Here is a 20,075-nt window from a genome sequence, read left to right as displayed (position 1 = left end):
ACTCATATAAATTGGAATAATCTAGATTTCAGTGATAAAATTATGGTTTTTTTTTATAGTTACTAATATAGAAATGAATACTATACAACAATTTTTGTTTGTATTTTTGGTTGGTTTGCTAATAAACTTAGTTGTCCCAGTTGCACATAGTTGTACCACGATAGAAGAATTGTATTTCAAAAATAAATATAATCATTCTGGAACCTTATATACAAGTGTTCTACTATTGTTTTGCTCACACCCTTAATTTATCATTACTAATTAAAAGTGATATTGGTATAAATATGTTGTTTTGTGTGTATTATTAGTTTTTTCAAAAGCTACTAAAACACTAGTTATACTTAGTTGTACGAGTCATATTTAGTTGTACGAGTTTTTTCATAATTTGGCTACTGCAGATGGGACCGTTGGACAAAAATGAAGTAGATTAATGATTGGTTGGAAATTCTTTTGAAAAAATAATTATTTAAATTTAAAATTATTGTAATGATTAAATAATAAATATAATATACAAGGGTAAAATTGAAATTGTCTTTTATTATAAAGGTAGAAGAAAGGTAGAGGGATATGTAGAATAAGAGGGAATAGTGTAGAAATATTTTCCTGGCCAAAGGGTACATGAGAATTAAATCCTAATTCAGAGGGGCAGTGGGGTTTTTGATGCCTAAATTTTAATTAATACAATCAGCTAAAGTTTTGTTCAACCTTAATTTAGGGGCTATAATTGGAGATACCATTGTTTCTGGTACAGAAGTTCCAAGGACAGAGGGTGTGTCATCACCTGATTGGCTGGGGGAATTAAAAAAATGTTTTGAGTTGGTTTCGCGTCTCTCGTCATGCCATCTCTCTTTCTCTCTCTCTCAGCATTGTAAACGAACGGAGGAGGCTTGAAGACCATCCAGTCTAGAGGAGAAATGTGGGATTTGGAATCGGAGATTCAAGTGGCCAAATCTCTTGGTAAGAATTTCTCTGATTTCAATTGTAGATAGTTCATGCATTAGGGTTAATTGATGTTAGGAGAATTTAGGGATTTAATTCTTTTGTGCTCCTATCCCAAGAATTATTTTCTACACATCCATTTTAAATCTACCATTGGAGGCATACAATATTACAGTTAACATCATTATCTTGCACTGGAATCGCTCTTAGAAACGTCGGCAAAGGTTAAGAATCTTCTTATTGAATTTAGAGTTAACATTCAACTTGGCTGTGTTATTGACTTGCTGCTGCTGCTATTTGTACAGGTTTATTTGGCCTTGTGGCCTATTCGTATACTTGGATTCACTTTAACCCGTCTCCGGCTAATTTGATGTTCATTTCCAGTTTAAAGCTCTCACCCAGTGTTGGAATTGAGACCGTCTTATCTCAGTCTCTTTGCCAGCTAGTTTTGCAACGATACAGTATTTTTTGGGCATATCCATCTATTCCAGAACCTACAGGCATCTCCGTGGCCGCTTCTGGAAACTGGCTCTGGGAAAGCTTGTTGGAAGCCACAGATGCTGCTGTGGCCAATACACTGCAGGTTCTTCTTCATCAGGACGAGATTTACTCTCCCTGGTTTTGCTCTTTATGCTTTGTTCCTTGCCATAGCTTTGACGATTTCATCATGCATTTCAAGAGTGACAACCATCTTTTGCGTGTAAGCATCGTTTCCCTTGGCCTCCACATGTATTGTTATAATACATTTGTCATTGTCTTGTACTGCTTTTCAATTACAATGTATCATATTTGACACCCCCCCCCCCCCCCCCCCCCTAAATCTCTTTTTCTGCAGTTGTCGTCTATTTTGGGACCAACAGTTGAGGAGGCTTCCGCAGAATCTCATCCGAAGAATGCTATTTCCAGTTCCGTGGTGAAGAAGCAACCAAAGGCATGTTTTAACAACAATTCTAGTTGAGATTTTCCAAAATTTAGAAGTATTAATGTTTAATAAAAAAGTTTAAACAAAAAAAAAAAGAAATCTGATTTCTCAGAAACATGAAATTTGATTTGCTGACTTTTTGGTTGATGCTAAAACATTGTAGAGAAGAAAGGGCAAGAACAAAGCCAGGACGTGAACAAGAAGAACCAAGAAGAGTACATGGCCCATGGTCTTCCATTTGCTGTTTGTTCTACATGTAACCTGGAATGGTTGAACTAGTTACATATGCTTATTTCCTTGGATTTTAAGTTAACTACGTCTTTTTATGATGAACATATTCATCCAACGTATTTGTTTTCTATTTATTACCCTTTCTTTTCACCAAATATAACTTTTTTTTATAGAATGACATGTTTGATTTCATGGGAAGAATTCTTAACCATTTATACTATTAATTGGGGAGTACAAAACCAGAAAAAAAAAATTTTACAAAAAATTCCACATATTGCCCCTACGGATTTAGCAAGGAAGAAGAGAAAAATAAAATTTTAAAGGGCAAAAAGGTAATCAAATGGGTATAAAAGATGCGGATCCTAACCGAACCGGTTTAATCATATTTGGATCCTGTTTTGCTAGATTGACTGTCGAATATATAGTCCCTTATCCAATCACCTCGGTTGCATGCAAAAGAAAAAACAAAAGGATTAAACCGACCAGAATCAAAAAGATAATGTTAGTTACGGAATATATAATTGAATTAAAATTCCTATAAAAAGCGAATTGCCTTAAATATCATCAATATCAATCTCATTCCATATAATACCAAACAATTAAACTACAATCAATATCTGCTATTTAATCCGACTTAATCATCACCCAAATCAACGAATCAGCCTAAACATCCTCTATATTTACATCTCGAATCAATATCACAACCAAATCAGTATCCCTAATAATTAGTAATTACAATAACTATTAACAGGGAACATTAATCACAAACCGTAATATGGGGATTAGTTTAGTAGGATTGAAATCTCATATTATTGATATTTTAGCAAATAACATTTAAATATAACTACAAATATGGAAAAATACAAAATGATGATTCACTTTTTTCCACACATTCAATAGAATAGGAAATTAAGATATTTGAATTTATGGGAGAATATCTTTAAAACAGAAACTCAATATCGTCAACTTGACCATTGTGTACAAACTTTTGTATATAAATATAGCATCGGGGTTTTACCTTTTTAGATAACCTAAAGCTCTAATTTCTTTCACTCAAAAACATCGATTACAAAAAAAAAGATTGATGGATTCACATACCTTAACGACATTAAGCCCTTGAAAACGAGTTAGCGAATCCAAGCATCCAAACCAAGACCCTTCAATCATGGAAGCAATTCACTAAGCATATTGGATATGAATTTGTACGTCTCTAAGAAGATAGTAGAGATAAGCTACTAATATTTATTTTTTCGTATGTTTTACATCAATATTAAGTTTTCTAATTTGTGATCCTAACAATTTTGCAGCTGAAAAGTAAAATACAAAACCATCTCGAGCAAATTGATAAGTTTGTAAATCAGAATTCTCAACTATAGGATTTTCAAACAATCAACAAGTGATAAGGAATTATTTATATCTTATCTACAATACTCAAATTTTGTTTTAAATAAATCATGTTAAGAAGAATCTACTTTTTATTTCAATATTTTATAATTGTATAGAACATGTCAAAATATTTGTTTACACTTTGTTTTGTGTAAGAAACAAACTATACAAAAAATTTTGTTTGTTCAAATATGTTTTCTTTATAATAATTGAAATGGGTAAGCTTTATGGTTCAAATAGATTTATGTGGTTTACCCATGTTTTCTATACAACGGTTTGTCAATAAATCAAGGTGAACATATATACCTAAATTTTATCTTGGTTTTTGCTAAGCAACCATAAGCCATTCACTAAATATTTTAAAAATCTCACATTTTGGTACGACAGCATCAACTTCCACACTTGATGAAAATATTTAACGTATCTTATCACTAATATCTAATAAGCATATTCTAGAATTTATCATTTCCCGAAACCGTCTCTATTAGTCATATAAATACAAACCTCGATGAACAAACTTAATACTCAATACTTTAGATCTATCAGCCAATTTTGTCATCAAGGCTGCTAATCGTGGATGAAGAAAGCTTGCTAACATCAAGCCTTTCAAAAAGAGTTGGAAAAGTAAAGGTGAAATCGTCGATAGTGTACAAGGAACAACATAGATGGGGGGGGACTAAATTATTGTTTTCTTATTTGTTTGTATCTTATATGATCTACTACAGAATCAAACTTGCCAAAAACAACGGTTTTGAATGATGTTACAAACATACCTGGTCTTGCCAAACATGGTCGAGAAGCACCATCGATCAAGAGAAAGCAATTACAAGGATCTGCTGCTTCAGTAATCCGACTAAACGAAGACAAACTCATGGAATCTCTACACAATTTAGTCCTCGAGCTATTAATAGCAAGCAAGGTAATAAGGATTTGAATAGATATTGAGTAACTGCTGAATACTATCTATACATTATTGTGTGTCTATAGTCATCTAATCTTGCATTAGAACTAATATTAAGTCGATTCTCACGTGTAGCTTCATGTAAAATCTTTAATATATAAACAATACAACAATCCGAATATTATTACTTAAGTCAGAGCTATTTTAACTAATAACAACCATTACAATAAGATCTTATGACAAATTTTAAAAATGAACTCAAGGAGTTTAACATTATTATGTCATTTTGCACTCCATCAATTCCAATAAAACTCAAGGCAATTAACGATATTTCTATTGGGCATTAGAAACACATCAATGTTTCGGAGTAGAAAAACTGAAAGACAATTTACCTTGCTTTTTTTTTGTAATTGAAGGATCAGAGAGGCCTCCAAATATTGTACGCATGCTAGAGGACGACAAGACGAAGCAGTGGATCAAAAGAGAGGTCAATTTTGTATAGCCATCGACAAAGCGGATCAGATCAAGAACATGAAGCTGGATTGTAAAGAGAAATCGGGTTAAAGGAGTAAGCAGCGCGAGAAGAAGCTAACTACAATGCATGTCGATTTGAATTCTCTAGAGATGAGGCAAGGGTAACTTGGCCGTCTTCCGAAGTGAAGTCGCCGGAGAGGAGAGACGATACGAGATTGTTTCTTGGGGAATGATTCCCACCAGGAATGCATCGGATATCGAATCGGTAACGGAGGAGATTCCTGAGATGGCGGCGACAATAATGGTAGGTGTCGTGGTGGATTTATAATGGTGAGGAGTAGACGATGAGATCGTTGAGGACAGAGAAGGTGAGCCGCCGAGAGGTTTGACAGAGGAGAAGTCCATGAGAATTGAGAAGGTGAAGAGACTGATAAGAAGAAGATGGACAAGACCATCGTGAATCCGTGATTAACGAAGAAGAAAGTAGTAGTAGAACAAGAGCTACAAGGATAGGAAATGTGACTTAACACAAAAAAAAAGCCTTTGGGCCAATATGCAAAACAGGCCAACATAAATGGGTTTCGTCATTTGTGTTTTAAGTTAAGGTTCAAACAATTATTGAGTAATTAATCCATTCCATTTTTACTATTAAACTTATATATATAACTTTATGTATTTTATAATTTTTCATATATTTTTATAACCTAAAGTGTCTATGTTATTTTATGATACATATTTTAAATATTGATTTGAATTAATAAAAGAGGATTATGATTTCAGTTTTTAATTAAACGAATTTATATGTCATTTAGATTTATAAATGAGGATTTAGGGTTTATATTTTACAATTAAACGAGATTATATATTAGTTTAGATTTATAAATTGAGGATTTGAGTTTACAAACGAGATTATGTGTCGGTCTGGGTTTATAAATAAGAATTAGGGTTTAGGCTGTCTATATTAAACGAATTTATATGTCGGTATGGGTTTACAAAGGATAATTAAGGTTTAAATTTTATAATTAAACAAGATTATATATCGGTTTGAGTTCAAATAAATTAATATTATTTTAATGATCTTGTTTCATTTTGTTTATTTATTTATTAAAAAAAATTATATGACATAATTATATATTTTGTTTAATGATTCTGTTTTTTCTAATTTATTTTGTTTTATTCTGATTTTAGTTTGAAGTAAATATTTATTTATGTTTAGTATCTATTAGCATTTTTTATTGGTTTATGAGATAGGAGGTGAACAAAAACGTTCTAACTCTATGGGTGAATCCAAGTATTACTCCTCTTGAAATCAGTTTCTCAAATCGTTTCTCCTGACATCTCTGATACGTCGATCATTTTTTGCCACTTTCAAAAGAACACTGTTTTGTTATGCTATCATTGGTGTATTCATGGATTTATCCAAGAGGCAGTGTTTAAGAAAGTGTTATGTGGTATGTAGGTGGTGACACAACGCCTAACGTCTCGAATGCTTTTTTGGCGGTTTAAACGTTTACAACATAAAACATTATATATAAAATTATGTAAAACTATATGTTAAGTTAATAAAAAATAATAAATCATAAACAAAAGTTAGAAATTACCTTTATTTAAGTTAAATTAACAATAAATGAACGTTTAAATTACGTATATATATAAAACTTAATAATTTAAATATATGTTGTTAAAAATCAAAAATAAATATTAAAATAAAATCTATCCGATTTTAGGTGGTCCAAGCGGTCATCTAGACCTCTGCTGAGCGTCTAACTCCTAAACGGCGCGTAGACAACTGTCTAGACCGCTTTCTTGAACACTGCCAAGAGGTCAGAAGTTTAAAGGGCGTGAATGGTTACAGTGGTTGGGGCGGACAAATTTGTATGCGGATTAGACCGTTTTTTATTTACTATTACTATTCAACAAATGTAATCCACAGTGGTGCGATCCGAAGAAAATAGAGACAAAACAATAATGAACCAACTGCCGACCGTTTTTACATATAAATAGAGTTGGTCTACTACAATTTGTTGTTTACACTAAAAATAGAGCGATCTAATCTGCAGACAGATTTGTCCGCCCCGACCGCAATAACCATTCACACCCAAAGCCTCAACAAAAAATTATCTCCCCAGACCCCTTTGGGAACGAATGAATGGTTCAAAATATGAGTTAATTACTAGATATAGACTTATTTGCCATTTATCCAAAAAAAATCAAAAATGCCATTTTTTGTATCTAAAACACATAAATTTACACATGATATTTGAATTTATTGGATTCCAGTTTTTTAGGATATAGTTTTTATTATGATTTATGTGTTTTATAAAAAAAAAATCTGAAATATTTTATATTTAAAAATGGTAAAAATGGCAAATTTGAAAATATCGAGGCAAACTGTAAAAACTAAAAGATTTGGCTCATGGCAATTATAGTTGAGAACTCTTTTTTGGACCCCAATTTTCCCAAAATTTATCATCACTTACGTCATTCAACGTATGTGCATACGTTTCATCATCATCAAAGCCTCTCTCTCTCTCTTTCTCTCTCTCTCATCCAATTTTCTTCATCAACAAGATAAATAAATTTTGTTCTTACAGACTTTTAATTCTAATCTTTTGCGGTTCTGTCCCAATTTGCGTTGTTCAACACAAACCAAACCACCGTGCTCGTTCAATCATCGTAATTCGCTCTTTCTTGGTCAATTCATATCTCTAGCAATTTTTGCAAATTGTATTGATTCGATCTGATGATTGGATCCAATTCAGAATCCATGGCGGTTGGCGATAGTACTAGCTTAGAGTTGTCTCATCGTATGGAAGATTCTGGAAAAACAATAAAAGTTTCTCTTCTATGGAAAGGAAACAATTACTCTGTTGAGATCGATTCTGGAGCTTCCCTCAAAGATTTAGGTTACGAATTGAGAAAGCTAACAGGCGTTACTGCCGAGACGCTTCGTTTGATTGTTCCGAGGTTGAATGGAAAAGGATCAATTTTGATGTTACCCTTCTCTGATGACCACTCCAGCTTAAGCTTGCAGGAATCAAACATTGTTGAGGTTACTCTTTTTGTTAATGTTATTGTCTGATTAGTCGAATTGTTGCATTCATATGTCTTTTGCATAGTTCCGCGAGCAGTCAATCTTGTTCACTGTTTTGGTAGATTTTGCTTAAGGTTGTCGAGATGTGTTTGGTTTCTTGGATTTCTCTGTATAAATGGTTCTTAGTACTTTCTTTTCGTTTTATAGGATAAGACTATAAGAATGATGGGAGTATCTGAAGAAGAGGTCGAAGGCGTTCGAATAGAGGCAATGCCTGACATGAGGATACTTGGATTTGAGGAAGAGGAGAGAAGGCTTAGGCAAAAGAAGTATGTTTCAAGCGCTTCAATCAAGCTTCCACAAGGGACTTACATCTTTTGTGATTTCCGCACTCTTCAGCTCCCGGGTATAGAGGTATGTAATTCTCTTTGTAGCCATGTCTGACATGTATGCTTACGTTTTGTAGTAGTCAAAATGTCAACTTAGCCATCGTTCTTTCTCTTTGAATTAGTAGAAAGCTTGATGAATTCATGTTTGACTTTTGTCTGTTCCCTGTTACTGTTTTGTCTCTTACTATGCTGTAAGTTAACCTTACTAGCAGTAACGCCGTATGAAATGAGTGAACTTACTTCCTGATAATTGAGCTGTTAAGTAATTTCGAATTCTACCTCGATATAAAGTGACCTGAGATGTTTGTTCCTGCAGTTAAACCCTCCCGCTTCTGCTGCTTTAAAGAGAATGCACATGCTAGCAACAGACCCTGCTATTATCGCTATTATGAACAAGGTTATATCTAAATTATGTGAGAAACTTATCATTGCAACCGTCAGCATAATGATAATGTACCAATCAAGTCTGTTTTATATTTGTAGCATCGTTGGAGAGTAGGGATTATGACTGAACTCGCACCAGTTGGTTATGTTGGTGTTAGTCCGCGATGCCTTCTGGGATTTAACAAGGTACGTCATGTTTTGTTTATTAGACAAAATCACTTGTTGCCTGTTCTGATTTTGATTTTTACAAATATTTTTGCATTGGCTGATGTAGAATCAAGGAGAGGAGATTTCTCTACGCCTCCGGACTGATGATCTCAAGGGATTTAGAAAGTATCAGAGCATAAAAAAGACTCTATTGCATGAGCTTGTAAGTTCATTTCTCTGCAACTTGAATTCTTATCACCAAACACTACGAACATTTCTGCATGAGTTTGAATTTGAGAGCTAATAATCTTCAAATCAAAATGTCAGGCTCACATGGTATACACGGAGCATGATGAAAACTTTTATGCTCTTGATAGACAGGTAATATATATACAGCAGTGATGGTTTATGTTTCTGTTATCTCAAAATTAATTTTTGGTGGAGATTTTACGAATGAGTGTTTGTGTGACAGTTGAATAAAGAAGCTGAAAGCTTAGATTGGACCAAATCAAGAGGTCACACTTTGAATGGCACAAAACTTATGTATGACGATGATGAGGAAAACTTCTTCTTCGACGATAATGAAAATTTTTCGCAGAGGCTTGGTGGAAACCAGTCTGATAATCTTGGAAATGCTCGTGAATCGTCTGTTGCTGCTGCTTATCGCCGTCTCTCCCAAACAAGTGATTCGAAACTCAGCGAAGAACCTGATCCTGATGACTTGGTTGATGTTCGTGATGAGAATAAACAGCCAGTTCTCCCTAAAGCCCAGTGTGATTCTATGAGTAAGTTTGAGCCTGATCCTGATGATACCACTGAAGCTGATGCAACCAAAACTGAACCAGGTCACTCATGGATCCCATCAAATCCAAGGGATGCATCTGCACCTGAGCATCACTCGGGATCAAACGAAATGGCAAGTGATCTTGCCCATACTACTGAAGATGATGATGAACCTGATCCGGATGACTTAGAAACACGAGCAAGTATAGGGGAAGTTGAAAATATGAAAATATCAAATGACACTATAATGTTGGGTGGGAATGGAGTTGAAGATACCCAGGCTCCACCTGATCCAAATATTGCAGAGCCGTATCCAGACTATAACCCGGTGGTCACAGAGAAGGAAACAATCATGGAGGTTGATGAGCCTGATCCAGATGATCAAGAGATTCAGAGGATCCAATACTCTGTTACCATTATCTCTAACCGTCTCAAGAAAGCTATAAGTTCCTTGGAAACTGAAGTTAGCCCCGCTCAAGCAACCAGTGTGCTGCAAATGCTTCTCAAAGTAGTGAGGTACCTTTTCAGCTTTAGAAAACTAACAACCGTATCTGCAGATGTAAGTCTATTGTTATGTGACTGAAGATTCAACTTTTGTTCTTGTGGTCCAGGAACATCATTGAACAACCACAGGAAATGAAATTCAAAAGGCTGCGTAAGGTGAGGACTCCTTAGGCCGCTGATATAATATTAGTTCCATTGAGTTATTTTATCGTCTGTCTGATCTGTTCAACTACATGAACGCCATTTCAGGGAAATCCTGCAATTAAGCGCAACATTCTCAACTTTGCAGGTATTACTTTTTCCTTCTTCTCATAACAGGTTTTGTATGAGATATATCTGTGTTAAACAGTCATGCTTGGGATGTTTTGCAGCTGCAGTTGAGATCCTTTCCGTCGTTGGCTTTGTCGAAGAGATGGTATCGGAAGGCACAGGAGTACAAGAACCATATTTGGTACTTAAACGAAATGACCCAGGGCTCTTGTGGATTGCCAAGTCCATGATTGAAGAATTACACTCCACAAGTTCCAGCTAATAATACGACATTTTCTCTGTAAACTGTACCATAAAACTATGATTTGAGACCGAGTATATAAAGATTGTTACTGTTACACCCTATGTAGAAGCATTTCTTTTAGATAGGAGAGTGTGTGAAAGTGTTGATTGTAAAGCAAAACATGATATGAATAGGACTAATAGAGAGATGGCTTAAGAAGAGATATGAAAGTATGAAACAAATGCATTTCCGACTTTGGACTGTAAAATTTCATTATTTATAGTAGGGCGTTTATTTTTTTGGTGGGAAAACCAGGAGAAATCTCCTAGCTATTTATTAACTTAAAAATAAAATTACACAACAACATTGCGAGGAACACGCAGGTCTTACTAAATCCTCATGAAAAAGTAAACCCACAACATCTGGAAGCATGTCAAACTTATGAAATCATAAAGGTAAAGTAAATGCATAGGCCGCTAATCCATCTGCAAGGCGATTAGCCTCCCTATACACATGTGTAACACAGACCGTCCAGTCCCTTGAGAGAAAGCCATGGCACAAACGTACCAGGAACGACAGCGGATGCGATTCACCAATCTCTGTCCGTAGAAACTCCACTACCATTGCCGAATCCACCTCTAGATCCAGCCTCTCTATCCGACTCTCCCATGCCAAATACAGCCCATAGTACACCCCCCACAACTCCGCCAACGCCGCTGAACATCTCCCCACGTTCAATACAAACCCGCCAATAGTAGGGTGTTTATTAATGTATTGAGGTTGTATCTCTTTTTTTTGGGGTTAAAATCGTCTACTAGAAACAGATATACAACCTTTTTCTTTTAAGTGCTTAGTTATCATTTTATTGACTGTGTACCTTTTTTTTTTTTTTTTTTTTTCAACCAAACATTAATCAAATTAAAAAATAACTCCAAGATTGGTTGCCCAAACCGGAGGAAAAGAGTTTACAAAGGAAATTTCAGAGGAAAGCAATCTTGAAGAACGGGCTAGACAATCTGCCCTTACATTGAGCTCTCTAGAGATCCTGATCAGGGAGAACGAGGAAAAGCATGGTCTGAGCACAAGAAACTCCTCTAACAGGTTCGAAAAAGATGGCCAATCGTCAGGCGTCTGCACCATCGCCACCAATTCTGCACAGTCTGTCTCAAAGCTTTGACATCCAACTCCAGCCGCCAAGAGTGACTCCATAGCCCAAATCAAGGCTTGTAGCTCTGCATGTAAGGATGTAGGACCGCATCTCTGACTCCGTGCTCCCAAAAGGAGAGTCGCATCATCATCACTACAACACCACCATCCTAGACCCTGCATAGCATCTGACCCTTTCCAAGAACCATCAATCTGACATCGAGGAAACGCTCCCCTATCCTCCACCAGAGGCGTAGTATGCAAATACCTATCCGAATAGGATTTTGCTTCTTCCCATAGTAATTTATCATTATTCGCCTGGTGTAGAATTTCCGTCGGCTCGGCCTGTAACCCCTGAAAAACTTTTTTATTCCTATCTTTCCATAATGTCCAAAGTATCCAAGGAAGACGATTAGCTACATCCGAATCCCCCGACTGAGAGGCTGCCCGCCAAAAAATAAAGTCTAAATTTGCATAAATTGAAGCAAATGGAAAGCCATCGGGGACTAACGAAACTAGGGACAACTCCCAAACATCGAGCGAGCGAGGGCACTCAAAGAGAGCATGATTGATAGTTTCTGGTGCAGCCCCACACCGTTTGCAGAGTGTATCACACCGGATACCCCTATACGCAAGTCGTTCGAGCACTGGGAGGGTGCCCGACGCAATCTGCCAGAAAAAATGTTGGACCTTTGGGGGAACATCCAGCTTCCACACCTGGGCCCTGAGGGCCATACATGTTGGTCCGTATTCGACTTCCGTCATCAGTTCTCTGGCTAATCTATAACCTGATTTAACCGTATACTTCCCTGACTTGGTAAAATGCCATACTAACCGATCCCGTTGCTGGACCTTACTGACCGACATACGCCGAATAATCGGTATATCCCCCGGATCCAGAAACTCTTCTAGAGTAGGCAAGTGCCAATCCTTCGTGACAGGATTAATTAAGTGGTTCACCATCAAGCTCGGTAACCAGAGTCGTCCCCGACCATTGGCAGGACGTGGTCTAATATCCGGAATCCATGGATCTCTCCAAACCGAAATAGAACTACCCGAACCTACCGCCCATCGCGCTCCATATTCCACTAAATCTTTCGTTGAAAAAATACTCCTCCAGGCAAAGGAGGGATTAGAAGGTTTTTTGGCCATAAGCGGGTGTTTATTGCTAAAATATCGGCCTTTCAAAACCCTCGCCATTAATGACGTCGGGTGTTGAATTAAACGCCAATACTGTTTTGCTAACATAGCATCATTAAATTGTTCCAAGGCTCTGAAACCTAGACCCCCATCACACTTATCCTTACATAGTTTATCCCAAGCCACCCAATGTAAACCATGAGCCTTATCGTTGGATTTCCACCAAAAAGTGGAAATAGCACTCGTTAATTTAGATGTCAACTCTTGCGGCAATTTGTAGCAGGACATCACATGCGTGGGAAGTGCCAAAGCCACCGACTGTGTACCTTTTTTGTTCAAAAAAGAAAAAGTTGCAAATTTTTCATTACAACACATGCCTAAAAATATATCTTTTTAATTATTAAAAATGATGAACTATGTATTGATTTAAATATTTTTAAAATATGATCAAACAAATGAGCGTATTTTTAAAAAAAAAATATATTAATTATTAATCATCTATTCACTCTTTCATCTTTGTTTGATCAAATTAATGTGAAAAAATAAATTTTCACATAGTATATTTACTCCAAAATTTGGATTATTTGGCATATGTTACAATTCAATATTTTCAAGAAAACAGAAATATTTTTTAATAGGTAGAGTTGATGGTTTTATGATTGCAATCTTTTGCATATGAGGCTATTGAAACATGCAACCATATATACTAGTACGCTGATTGGCATATTAATTTTTGGGAATAATGAAATCATTACAATGAAATCACTATTACGACCATGATATTGTACATATTAGTTTTTTAAAAATCACTTTTGTTTTACAAAGAAAGTGAAATTAATTTATTTATTTATAAATTAATAAATTTATATAACTTTACTTAATTGTTAGAATTTTATAAAAATAGAAATTAAATAACTTAATCTAAATAAAATTAATATTTTGGATGATTTCTAGCTGCTACAAGTTTCCTTCCTCGTGTTCTCCTTGTCGAAGATTTCAAGTTTGGTAAATTTGAATGTAGATTGTCTTCCTCGATTGTTATATTCTGCAATTTATTTTGTAAATTTTTTTCCTCCGGTTTGGACCATCAGTGGAGAGTTTTATTTTAATTATTATTTGGTTGAAAAAAAAATAATGTTTTGGATATTACATAATTTTTTAATTACTTTATTTGAAAGTTAATAATTGAAAAAAAAATTATTTTTCCTATAAATAACAAAAGTATTGATGAATTCACCAGTACATATGATATACATAAATTCTATTTTGTGATTAGTGATCTTAATTGTTGTTTTTGAGTCGCTTATACGATTACCAAACTGAAAATAATACATATTCCAAAAACGGAAACTTATAAAAAAAAAATGTGGCTACTTTTATGAAAAAAATGTAGAGGATCGTATAATAAAACCTTTTAAATAACACACCATAACAATTTTATGTAAGAAAATTAGTGATGAGTTCTAACAAAAAAATATTTTCAAAAATACTAAAACTCTATATAAACATATGTTGCTAGTGAGGCTAGATATGAATTCCCAAAAATATAAATTATATTTTTGTTGACCAAAAAAATAAAAAACAAATTTATATGTTTATTTTTATATTAGGCCGACTTGAATTAGAAAATTAAAAACGTTTTATTATGGATAAACCGTTTATCATAAACGTATGTGTTAAGGAAAGGAGGAATGGCATGACTTGGTAATAAAACCTCAACTCGAGGGGTGTTTTACTATTTATTAGCCACACAATTTAATGAAAAGACGTTTCTGCGTTAGCGAGAGAAACTAGAAGCAACATACCGCACACGTTCCTCCAAAAAGAAAAAAAGAAAAAAAAACCCAGAGAGCGATTTGTAAAAAAAGGTCTTCAAAAGAGATCGTCTTTGTTACTTTGATCAAGGGATCCATACTAAGGTAAGCTCGCGTTTCCCCCTTTGATTCTTCTCTTACGCCGGCCTGATTTTGCTATTCCAACTCCGAAATTAGGGTTTCTAGTGGTTCAATTACGATTTCGTATTTTGTTGGGTTTGATCGTCTTTTGTATTCGTTGATCGTTTACTGGAATTTGTTTTGATCGGAAAATTTCTTGTTCTGATTTTGATTTTGATTCTCGCCAATCGCTTTTTGTCTGGATTGAAACGAATCTATTTTTTTTTTTTAACATTCACGCCGATTACTACTGTGTAAACAGATTCTGTATCCCTTTGAAATTGCCATAGAGATTAATGTAAATAAGACCATCATCATATGTAAAAAAAATTGATTCCAAAGAGAGTTGTGTTATTTGCAGAGAGAATGCCGAAGAACAAGGGAAAGGGAGGAAAGAACAGGAAGAGAGGAAAGAACGAAGCTGATGACGAGAAGAGAGAGCTTATATTCAAGGAAGATGGGCAAGAGTACGCGCAAGTCCAACGTATGCTTGGTAATGGGAGATGTGAAGCTATGTGTATCGATGGTACCAAACGTCTTTGCCATATCCGTGGTAAGATGCATAAGAAGGTTTGGATTGCTGCAGGTGACATTGTACTTGTTGGTTTGAGGGATTACCAAGATGACAAAGCCGATGTCATCCTCAAGTACATGTCTGATGAGGCTAGGCTTCTCAAGGCCTATGGTGAGCTTCCGGATAATACCCGTCTCAACGAAGGAATTGTTGGTGATCTTGATGTTGATGATGAGAATCTCATCGATGACTATGTTGAGTTTGAGGACGAGGATATCGATAGGATCTAAGTTTGTTTCGTTTCGTTTGGTTCCAGCTTGTATTATCATATTTGAGACACACAAATCTTCTTAGAAACCTGAAGAATTTGGTGATTACATTACCTCTTAAATTTACTACCATTGTTGTTATGTATTTCTGGGGTTTCCAGTTTCTTATCCCCTTACCACTGCTGGTTGATTCCCCCAAATAATTCACAGAAACTTATTATCAGATTTCGAAAGATCAAACTATTGTGAAACATGTTATTTAAATGCAAAGCTTTACAGGTAATGATTATCTTCGTTCGTTAGCTTCCGTGAGGTTTCCTCGCATTCGTTTCCCATTTTTCAGCTTCAGGTTATGGTCTTGGCCTTCTTAGCCTTCTTTGTCTGTTGTTGCAGATCACTTTTGGTTGCCTGAAGCTGCCCAAAGAAAAACGAAACACTCTTAATATGGCTGGCAGGTGAGATGAAAACTTCTATGCATTGTGTGGTTTTTCTCTTTACCCTGTTATGCCTTCTCTGGCTTTTGTAGCTTGGAACAGATTTGCGCTTAGATATGCTCGCTTTAAGGTTGCTTTTTCTGGTCTGCAAATCTTTATTTTCCTCTTCTTGTGTCTCTGATATGCTTTCAAATTGGAGAGGTATATCGTTGGAAGCACAGCTCTCCAACTCGCCAGCTATACCAAAAGATCTATTCTTTATTACCAATCTTTGTGTTTTTGTTGCAACATCTGTCTGAATGTTTGTTCTGGGTTCCATTGGAATGCTGTCTGGTACACGGGTTGCCATCCAGCGTTCTAGCCAACTCCAACCAATGTTGGAATCATCTTCATCGCTACGATCCATTTGCTTCTTCTTTGAGCAAATCCTTAGCTTTAAACAAATGTAGTTTAGAAAAGATATGATTAATTTGATCAATTTAGGATTCAATTCACAGATCAAGTGTTTTCAAATTGTTAAACCTGCTGTGAAAATGCATACGCAAGTGCTCTTTCCCGTTTTGTCATTGCTTCCATCCTGCTTTGAATCCTTGATTTCGATATGGTGCTGCTCACTGTACTATCATCCCAGTCTTCCTGTTATGTGAAGCATGTTATGTTATTGTCCACTATCACTTTGATTTACCCTCTATTGGACCAGATTATCACGTACCTTTATCCTCAGAACTTGAGCTTTGTTATTGTGTAGTATTGATCGATTTGCAGATACTCGTTTACTTGTGAATAATGGTGCTTTCACAGAATTACCTGTCTGAGCTTCTAGTGATGCCCCCATGGAAACCTTGCTTTGAGATTCCTCTCTTGAGAAGCTCTCCTCCTTAGCACATGTAACTTCTTCTTCTTCGCTCTGACGTATTGCCTGAAAAACACAACATATTGAGTGGACATAACGGAAGAAGACAAAAAAACAAGAATGAAGGGGGAAAAATAACCATGTAGCTCCTGAATGCTGATTGAATTATAACTGCAGCGTCTTCTTCGAGGAACAACTTGGAGATTGGAGTAGTCTGATGCTTCTTAGGTATGTGCGTCTCTGTTGCTTCGCTTTGGTTATCAACATCTTCTTCTTCTTTAACATATTGACTCAGTACTTTCGACTTCTCCTCCTGTAAAGGCTGAGTCACTGTTGCCTCAGAGCTCTTAACGGAAACAGAGTCATCATCCTCCAAACGTTTCACAGAAGCTGAATCTTCAATTGCGATAACCGAACCAAAAGGCATACCAAAATCTGAACTCAGTTGCTGAGACATTGTATTAAGAGCGTCAGAGTCCTTTACCGATCCTGCATCATCAACAGCGAGAACAGAGTTGATCTCATCTCCGCAAAGGTACGATCTAACCGAGCTCCACCTTTTCTTCTCTCCTAGATGATTGCTTCTTCCCTGAAAACGTAACAGAACATTGAACAAACTAGTTAATAATAATATAAACACAAAACAAGAGTGATGGGTTTTTCTTTTTGAATGACTTACATTGTTGTTGTAGTCATGAGCTCCAAATGATTTGTTTCTGAAGAAGATGCTTCTCACTAGTCCTCCCATTGGTTCTCTCAATGTTTCAGAACAATTTGGATAATGAAGAAGTTGGGAATTGAGAAATGGGGACAACAAACAAACATGTAAGATTGATTACATATAAAAGCTGGAAAAGAAAAAAACAGGTGCATTATTTTAGAATCACAAGCACATGAGACGTGTACAAGAGTACATGTAACAAAGTGATTCAAAGGACATGTGTATTAGAGAAAAAAAGAAAGAAGCATAGCGTATAGTGCAATTAGTGATGATTGTGATCCAGAAGGAAAGCATCTGTAAATGAGAGAAGTTGTTTTATTTTTATATTTGAGAGTGAAAGAAATCGTGTGTTTTTGTGGTCTCTCGACTTTGATTACTTTAGGAAAATAAAAGAGTAGGGATATGCTTTGTGGATGCACATGGACAGCATCGGATTGGTTCTTTTCTTATGCAAACGGCAATTTCACTCAATTTCACCTTTCTAAAAATTTATTTTATTTCTCTCCCGACATTGCTGATGAATATTTATTTACTAATGGCTTTGGTTTTTTTGTTTTTTTTACTGGAATTGGGTACGGTGAAATTGGTTTTGTGTGGCTAAAACAGTATGATGTTGTCGGAACCAATCAATGTTTTGTGGGATTGCGGTTGGACAGTTTTAGTCAGGTAAAATGGATATGACTCCAGGATCAAATAATCACCCTGCTGATATTTTAGCAAAGGCCAAAGAGCATATATATACACCAATCATTTTATTTTCCTTATTTAATTTTAAATGCTTTACATTGTAACTGTGTACAACACTCTCATGTTAACAGAAAGCAGATTTTAAATATATAGAAAAAAAGAAAAGACAATGCTAAATCCTTTCAAGTTTCGACAATGAAGGTCCCCTCTATTTATAGGTCCATTGTTAAGATGTACATGTCTAGATTTTTGCAACTACTTGTAACTTGTTCCAATCTTTTTTAATAACCAGTAGTATCTTTGACAATTGTTATATTTTAATTTTTAATATGCCAATATTTTGCTAATTCTGTAACGAATCAGCCTTCATAATCAACTTCCATTTCTTTTCAAGAGCTGATGATGAGTTTTTGTATCAGAGTCTGGTCTAACAGAAAGACATGTTTATTCTTGAATTTAGCTTATATCTTACGCCCAAAATCGAGTTTTAAGGAAATTGTGAAAGTTATGAAGACTGATTTGTGAAAGAATTATCAAAACATATTGACTATTCAAAAAACGAATAACGGATAAAGCAAAATCGGATATTACTTTTACTAGTTATTTGTTTTTTATTTTGACACAATGCATAGAAACTAAATTTTTTTTAAATTTCTATTTTACCATTTACAAATATACGAAAAAATCCTATTTCTAACTAGTAAACTTAAATAATAGTGATTAAAAAATTAATATTAAAAAGTGCATTGAAAACATAAAATGATACTTTTTTCTAAAAAAAATATCAAAATAACACTTTTTTATGAAAGAACGAGTGTATTTGATTCGTATTTGCAACTATCAAAATTATTTTACTTGCTTGCCTTGACAACAACTGTATGGGACAAATAACAAGTCAGGAAATTTTTTTAAAGTAATTATCCCAATTCCCACCCCTTAATATGAAATGGCTAGGGTACCTAAGTTGCGGTCAATAGCCACTATAATATTCTTGTAGTTATATAAACACCAAGATGACCCTAGCATGGACCATGGTAAAACGATCACTGCAAATTCGTTGGTTAATTTGTTGCTATATGAAATGTGTTATTGCTTATTAGTTATTACTAACTAATAGTTGTCACTAGCTACTAATTTTACGTCGAGGCCAGTAGTTGTAAAAAAAAATAAACACTGATTTTCGGTAGTAATGATAATTCTTTTTAACCACCTCTAATTTATTGTTTTCATCAGTTTATTAGAAGTCCCTTCACCAACCTACATCTGAACCTACAAGGCGATATTAAGCCCCAAGATATATATATTTGAAACGTTACAGTCCGCCAACAAAATCTCAGAACAACCATATGTACCAATGAGCATACTCCGATAATAAATTAGAATTCAAATAGCTAAAGTAAATCAGGAATCCAAAGTCTTGTGTGTATTTGAATTCGATGAGAGTTTTGTGAAGTCTGTATTTGACTTCGATGGAGAAGTGTTTATTTCACATGCGGAACCAATAGCACGAGAAGGCTCTAGTATATATAACGTGAAGTCCAATAATATTAACAGCTCAAAGCTAGCTGACTCGTCTTTCTGGATAAAAGAGTCCATTAGTCAACTAGACACTTTTTAAAAAAATATTTGAAAAATAGACACTTTTAAAACAAAATTTGGAGAATAAGCATTTTTTATGTCTTGTGAGATAAAGAGATTGTAAGATAGAGTATAAGATAAAAATTAAATAAAAAGACCAATATATCCATATACTTTAAAAAAGGGTTTTATGGGTGGGTCCATAATTTTTT

General features: G+C 35.1%; 5 protein-coding genes across 7 annotated transcripts; 3 read left to right on the top strand and 2 right to left on the bottom strand.

Moving 5' to 3' along the window:
* Positions 1 to 571: 571 nt before the first annotated feature.
* On the top strand, positions 572 to 2,290 carry LOC104728192 (uncharacterized). The gene is made up of 4 exons (XM_087473375.1): positions 572 to 957; positions 1,245 to 1,639; positions 1,775 to 1,870; positions 2,025 to 2,290. The coding sequence occupies exons 1-4, from the start codon at positions 915 to 917 to the stop codon at positions 2,055 to 2,057; spliced, it is 567 nt and encodes a 188-aa protein (XP_087329501.1). The 5' UTR covers positions 572 to 914; the 3' UTR covers positions 2,058 to 2,290.
* A 5,015-nt stretch (positions 2,291 to 7,305) lies between these two features.
* On the top strand, positions 7,306 to 10,707 carry LOC104724003 (uncharacterized). Of its 2 annotated transcripts, XM_010442453.3 has the most exons (11): positions 7,306 to 7,529; positions 7,616 to 7,905; positions 8,095 to 8,301; positions 8,593 to 8,673; positions 8,760 to 8,846; positions 8,935 to 9,030; positions 9,135 to 9,188; positions 9,280 to 10,106; positions 10,202 to 10,250; positions 10,344 to 10,383; positions 10,466 to 10,707. In XM_010442453.3, exons 2-11 carry the CDS (start codon positions 7,621 to 7,623, stop codon positions 10,624 to 10,626), a joined length of 1,887 nt encoding a protein of 628 aa, XP_010440755.1. In that variant the 5' UTR covers positions 7,306 to 7,529; positions 7,616 to 7,620; the 3' UTR covers positions 10,627 to 10,707. The 2 variants fall into 2 exon arrangements, with proteins under 2 accessions (XP_010440755.1, XP_010440754.1); XM_010442452.3 differs by having other exon boundaries at positions 7,445 to 7,905.
* A 469-nt stretch (positions 10,708 to 11,176) lies between these two features.
* Positions 11,177 to 12,933, bottom strand: LOC147934315 (uncharacterized). The gene is made up of 2 exons (XM_087472586.1): positions 11,614 to 12,933; positions 11,177 to 11,311 (listed from the first exon to the last, which is right to left on the bottom strand). The coding sequence occupies exons 1-2, from the start codon at positions 12,931 to 12,933 to the stop codon at positions 11,177 to 11,179; spliced, it is 1,455 nt and encodes a 484-aa protein (XP_087328712.1).
* A 1,602-nt stretch (positions 12,934 to 14,535) lies between these two features.
* LOC104724001 (eukaryotic translation initiation factor 1A) lies at positions 14,536 to 15,815 on the top strand. The gene is made up of 2 exons (XM_010442448.2): positions 14,536 to 14,792; positions 15,169 to 15,815. Exon 2 carries the CDS (start codon positions 15,174 to 15,176, stop codon positions 15,609 to 15,611), a length of 438 nt encoding a protein of 145 aa, XP_010440750.1. The 5' UTR covers positions 14,536 to 14,792; positions 15,169 to 15,173; the 3' UTR covers positions 15,612 to 15,815.
* Positions 15,794 to 18,302, bottom strand: LOC104724002 (protein IQ-DOMAIN 33-like). 2 transcript variants are annotated; one of them, XM_010442451.2, is made up of 6 exons: positions 17,557 to 18,302; positions 17,017 to 17,466; positions 16,737 to 16,943; positions 16,547 to 16,660; positions 16,089 to 16,457; positions 15,794 to 16,004 (listed from the first exon to the last, which is right to left on the bottom strand). In XM_010442451.2, exons 1-6 carry the CDS (start codon positions 17,623 to 17,625, stop codon positions 15,936 to 15,938), a joined length of 1,278 nt encoding a protein of 425 aa, XP_010440753.1. In that variant the 5' UTR covers positions 17,626 to 18,302; the 3' UTR covers positions 15,794 to 15,935. The 2 variants fall into 2 exon arrangements, with proteins under 2 accessions (XP_010440753.1, XP_010440752.1); XM_010442450.2 differs by having other exon boundaries at positions 15,794 to 16,457; positions 17,557 to 17,688.
* Positions 18,303 to 20,075: the final 1,773 nt, after the last annotated feature.

Source organism: Camelina sativa, chromosome 11 (genome assembly GCF_030686135.1).
Source record: "Camelina sativa cultivar CO46 ecotype springtype chromosome 11, ASM3068613v1".
NCBI lineage: Eukaryota > Viridiplantae > Streptophyta > Magnoliopsida > Brassicales > Brassicaceae > Camelina > Camelina sativa.
This window is presented reverse-complemented; position numbering and strand designations above follow the sequence as displayed.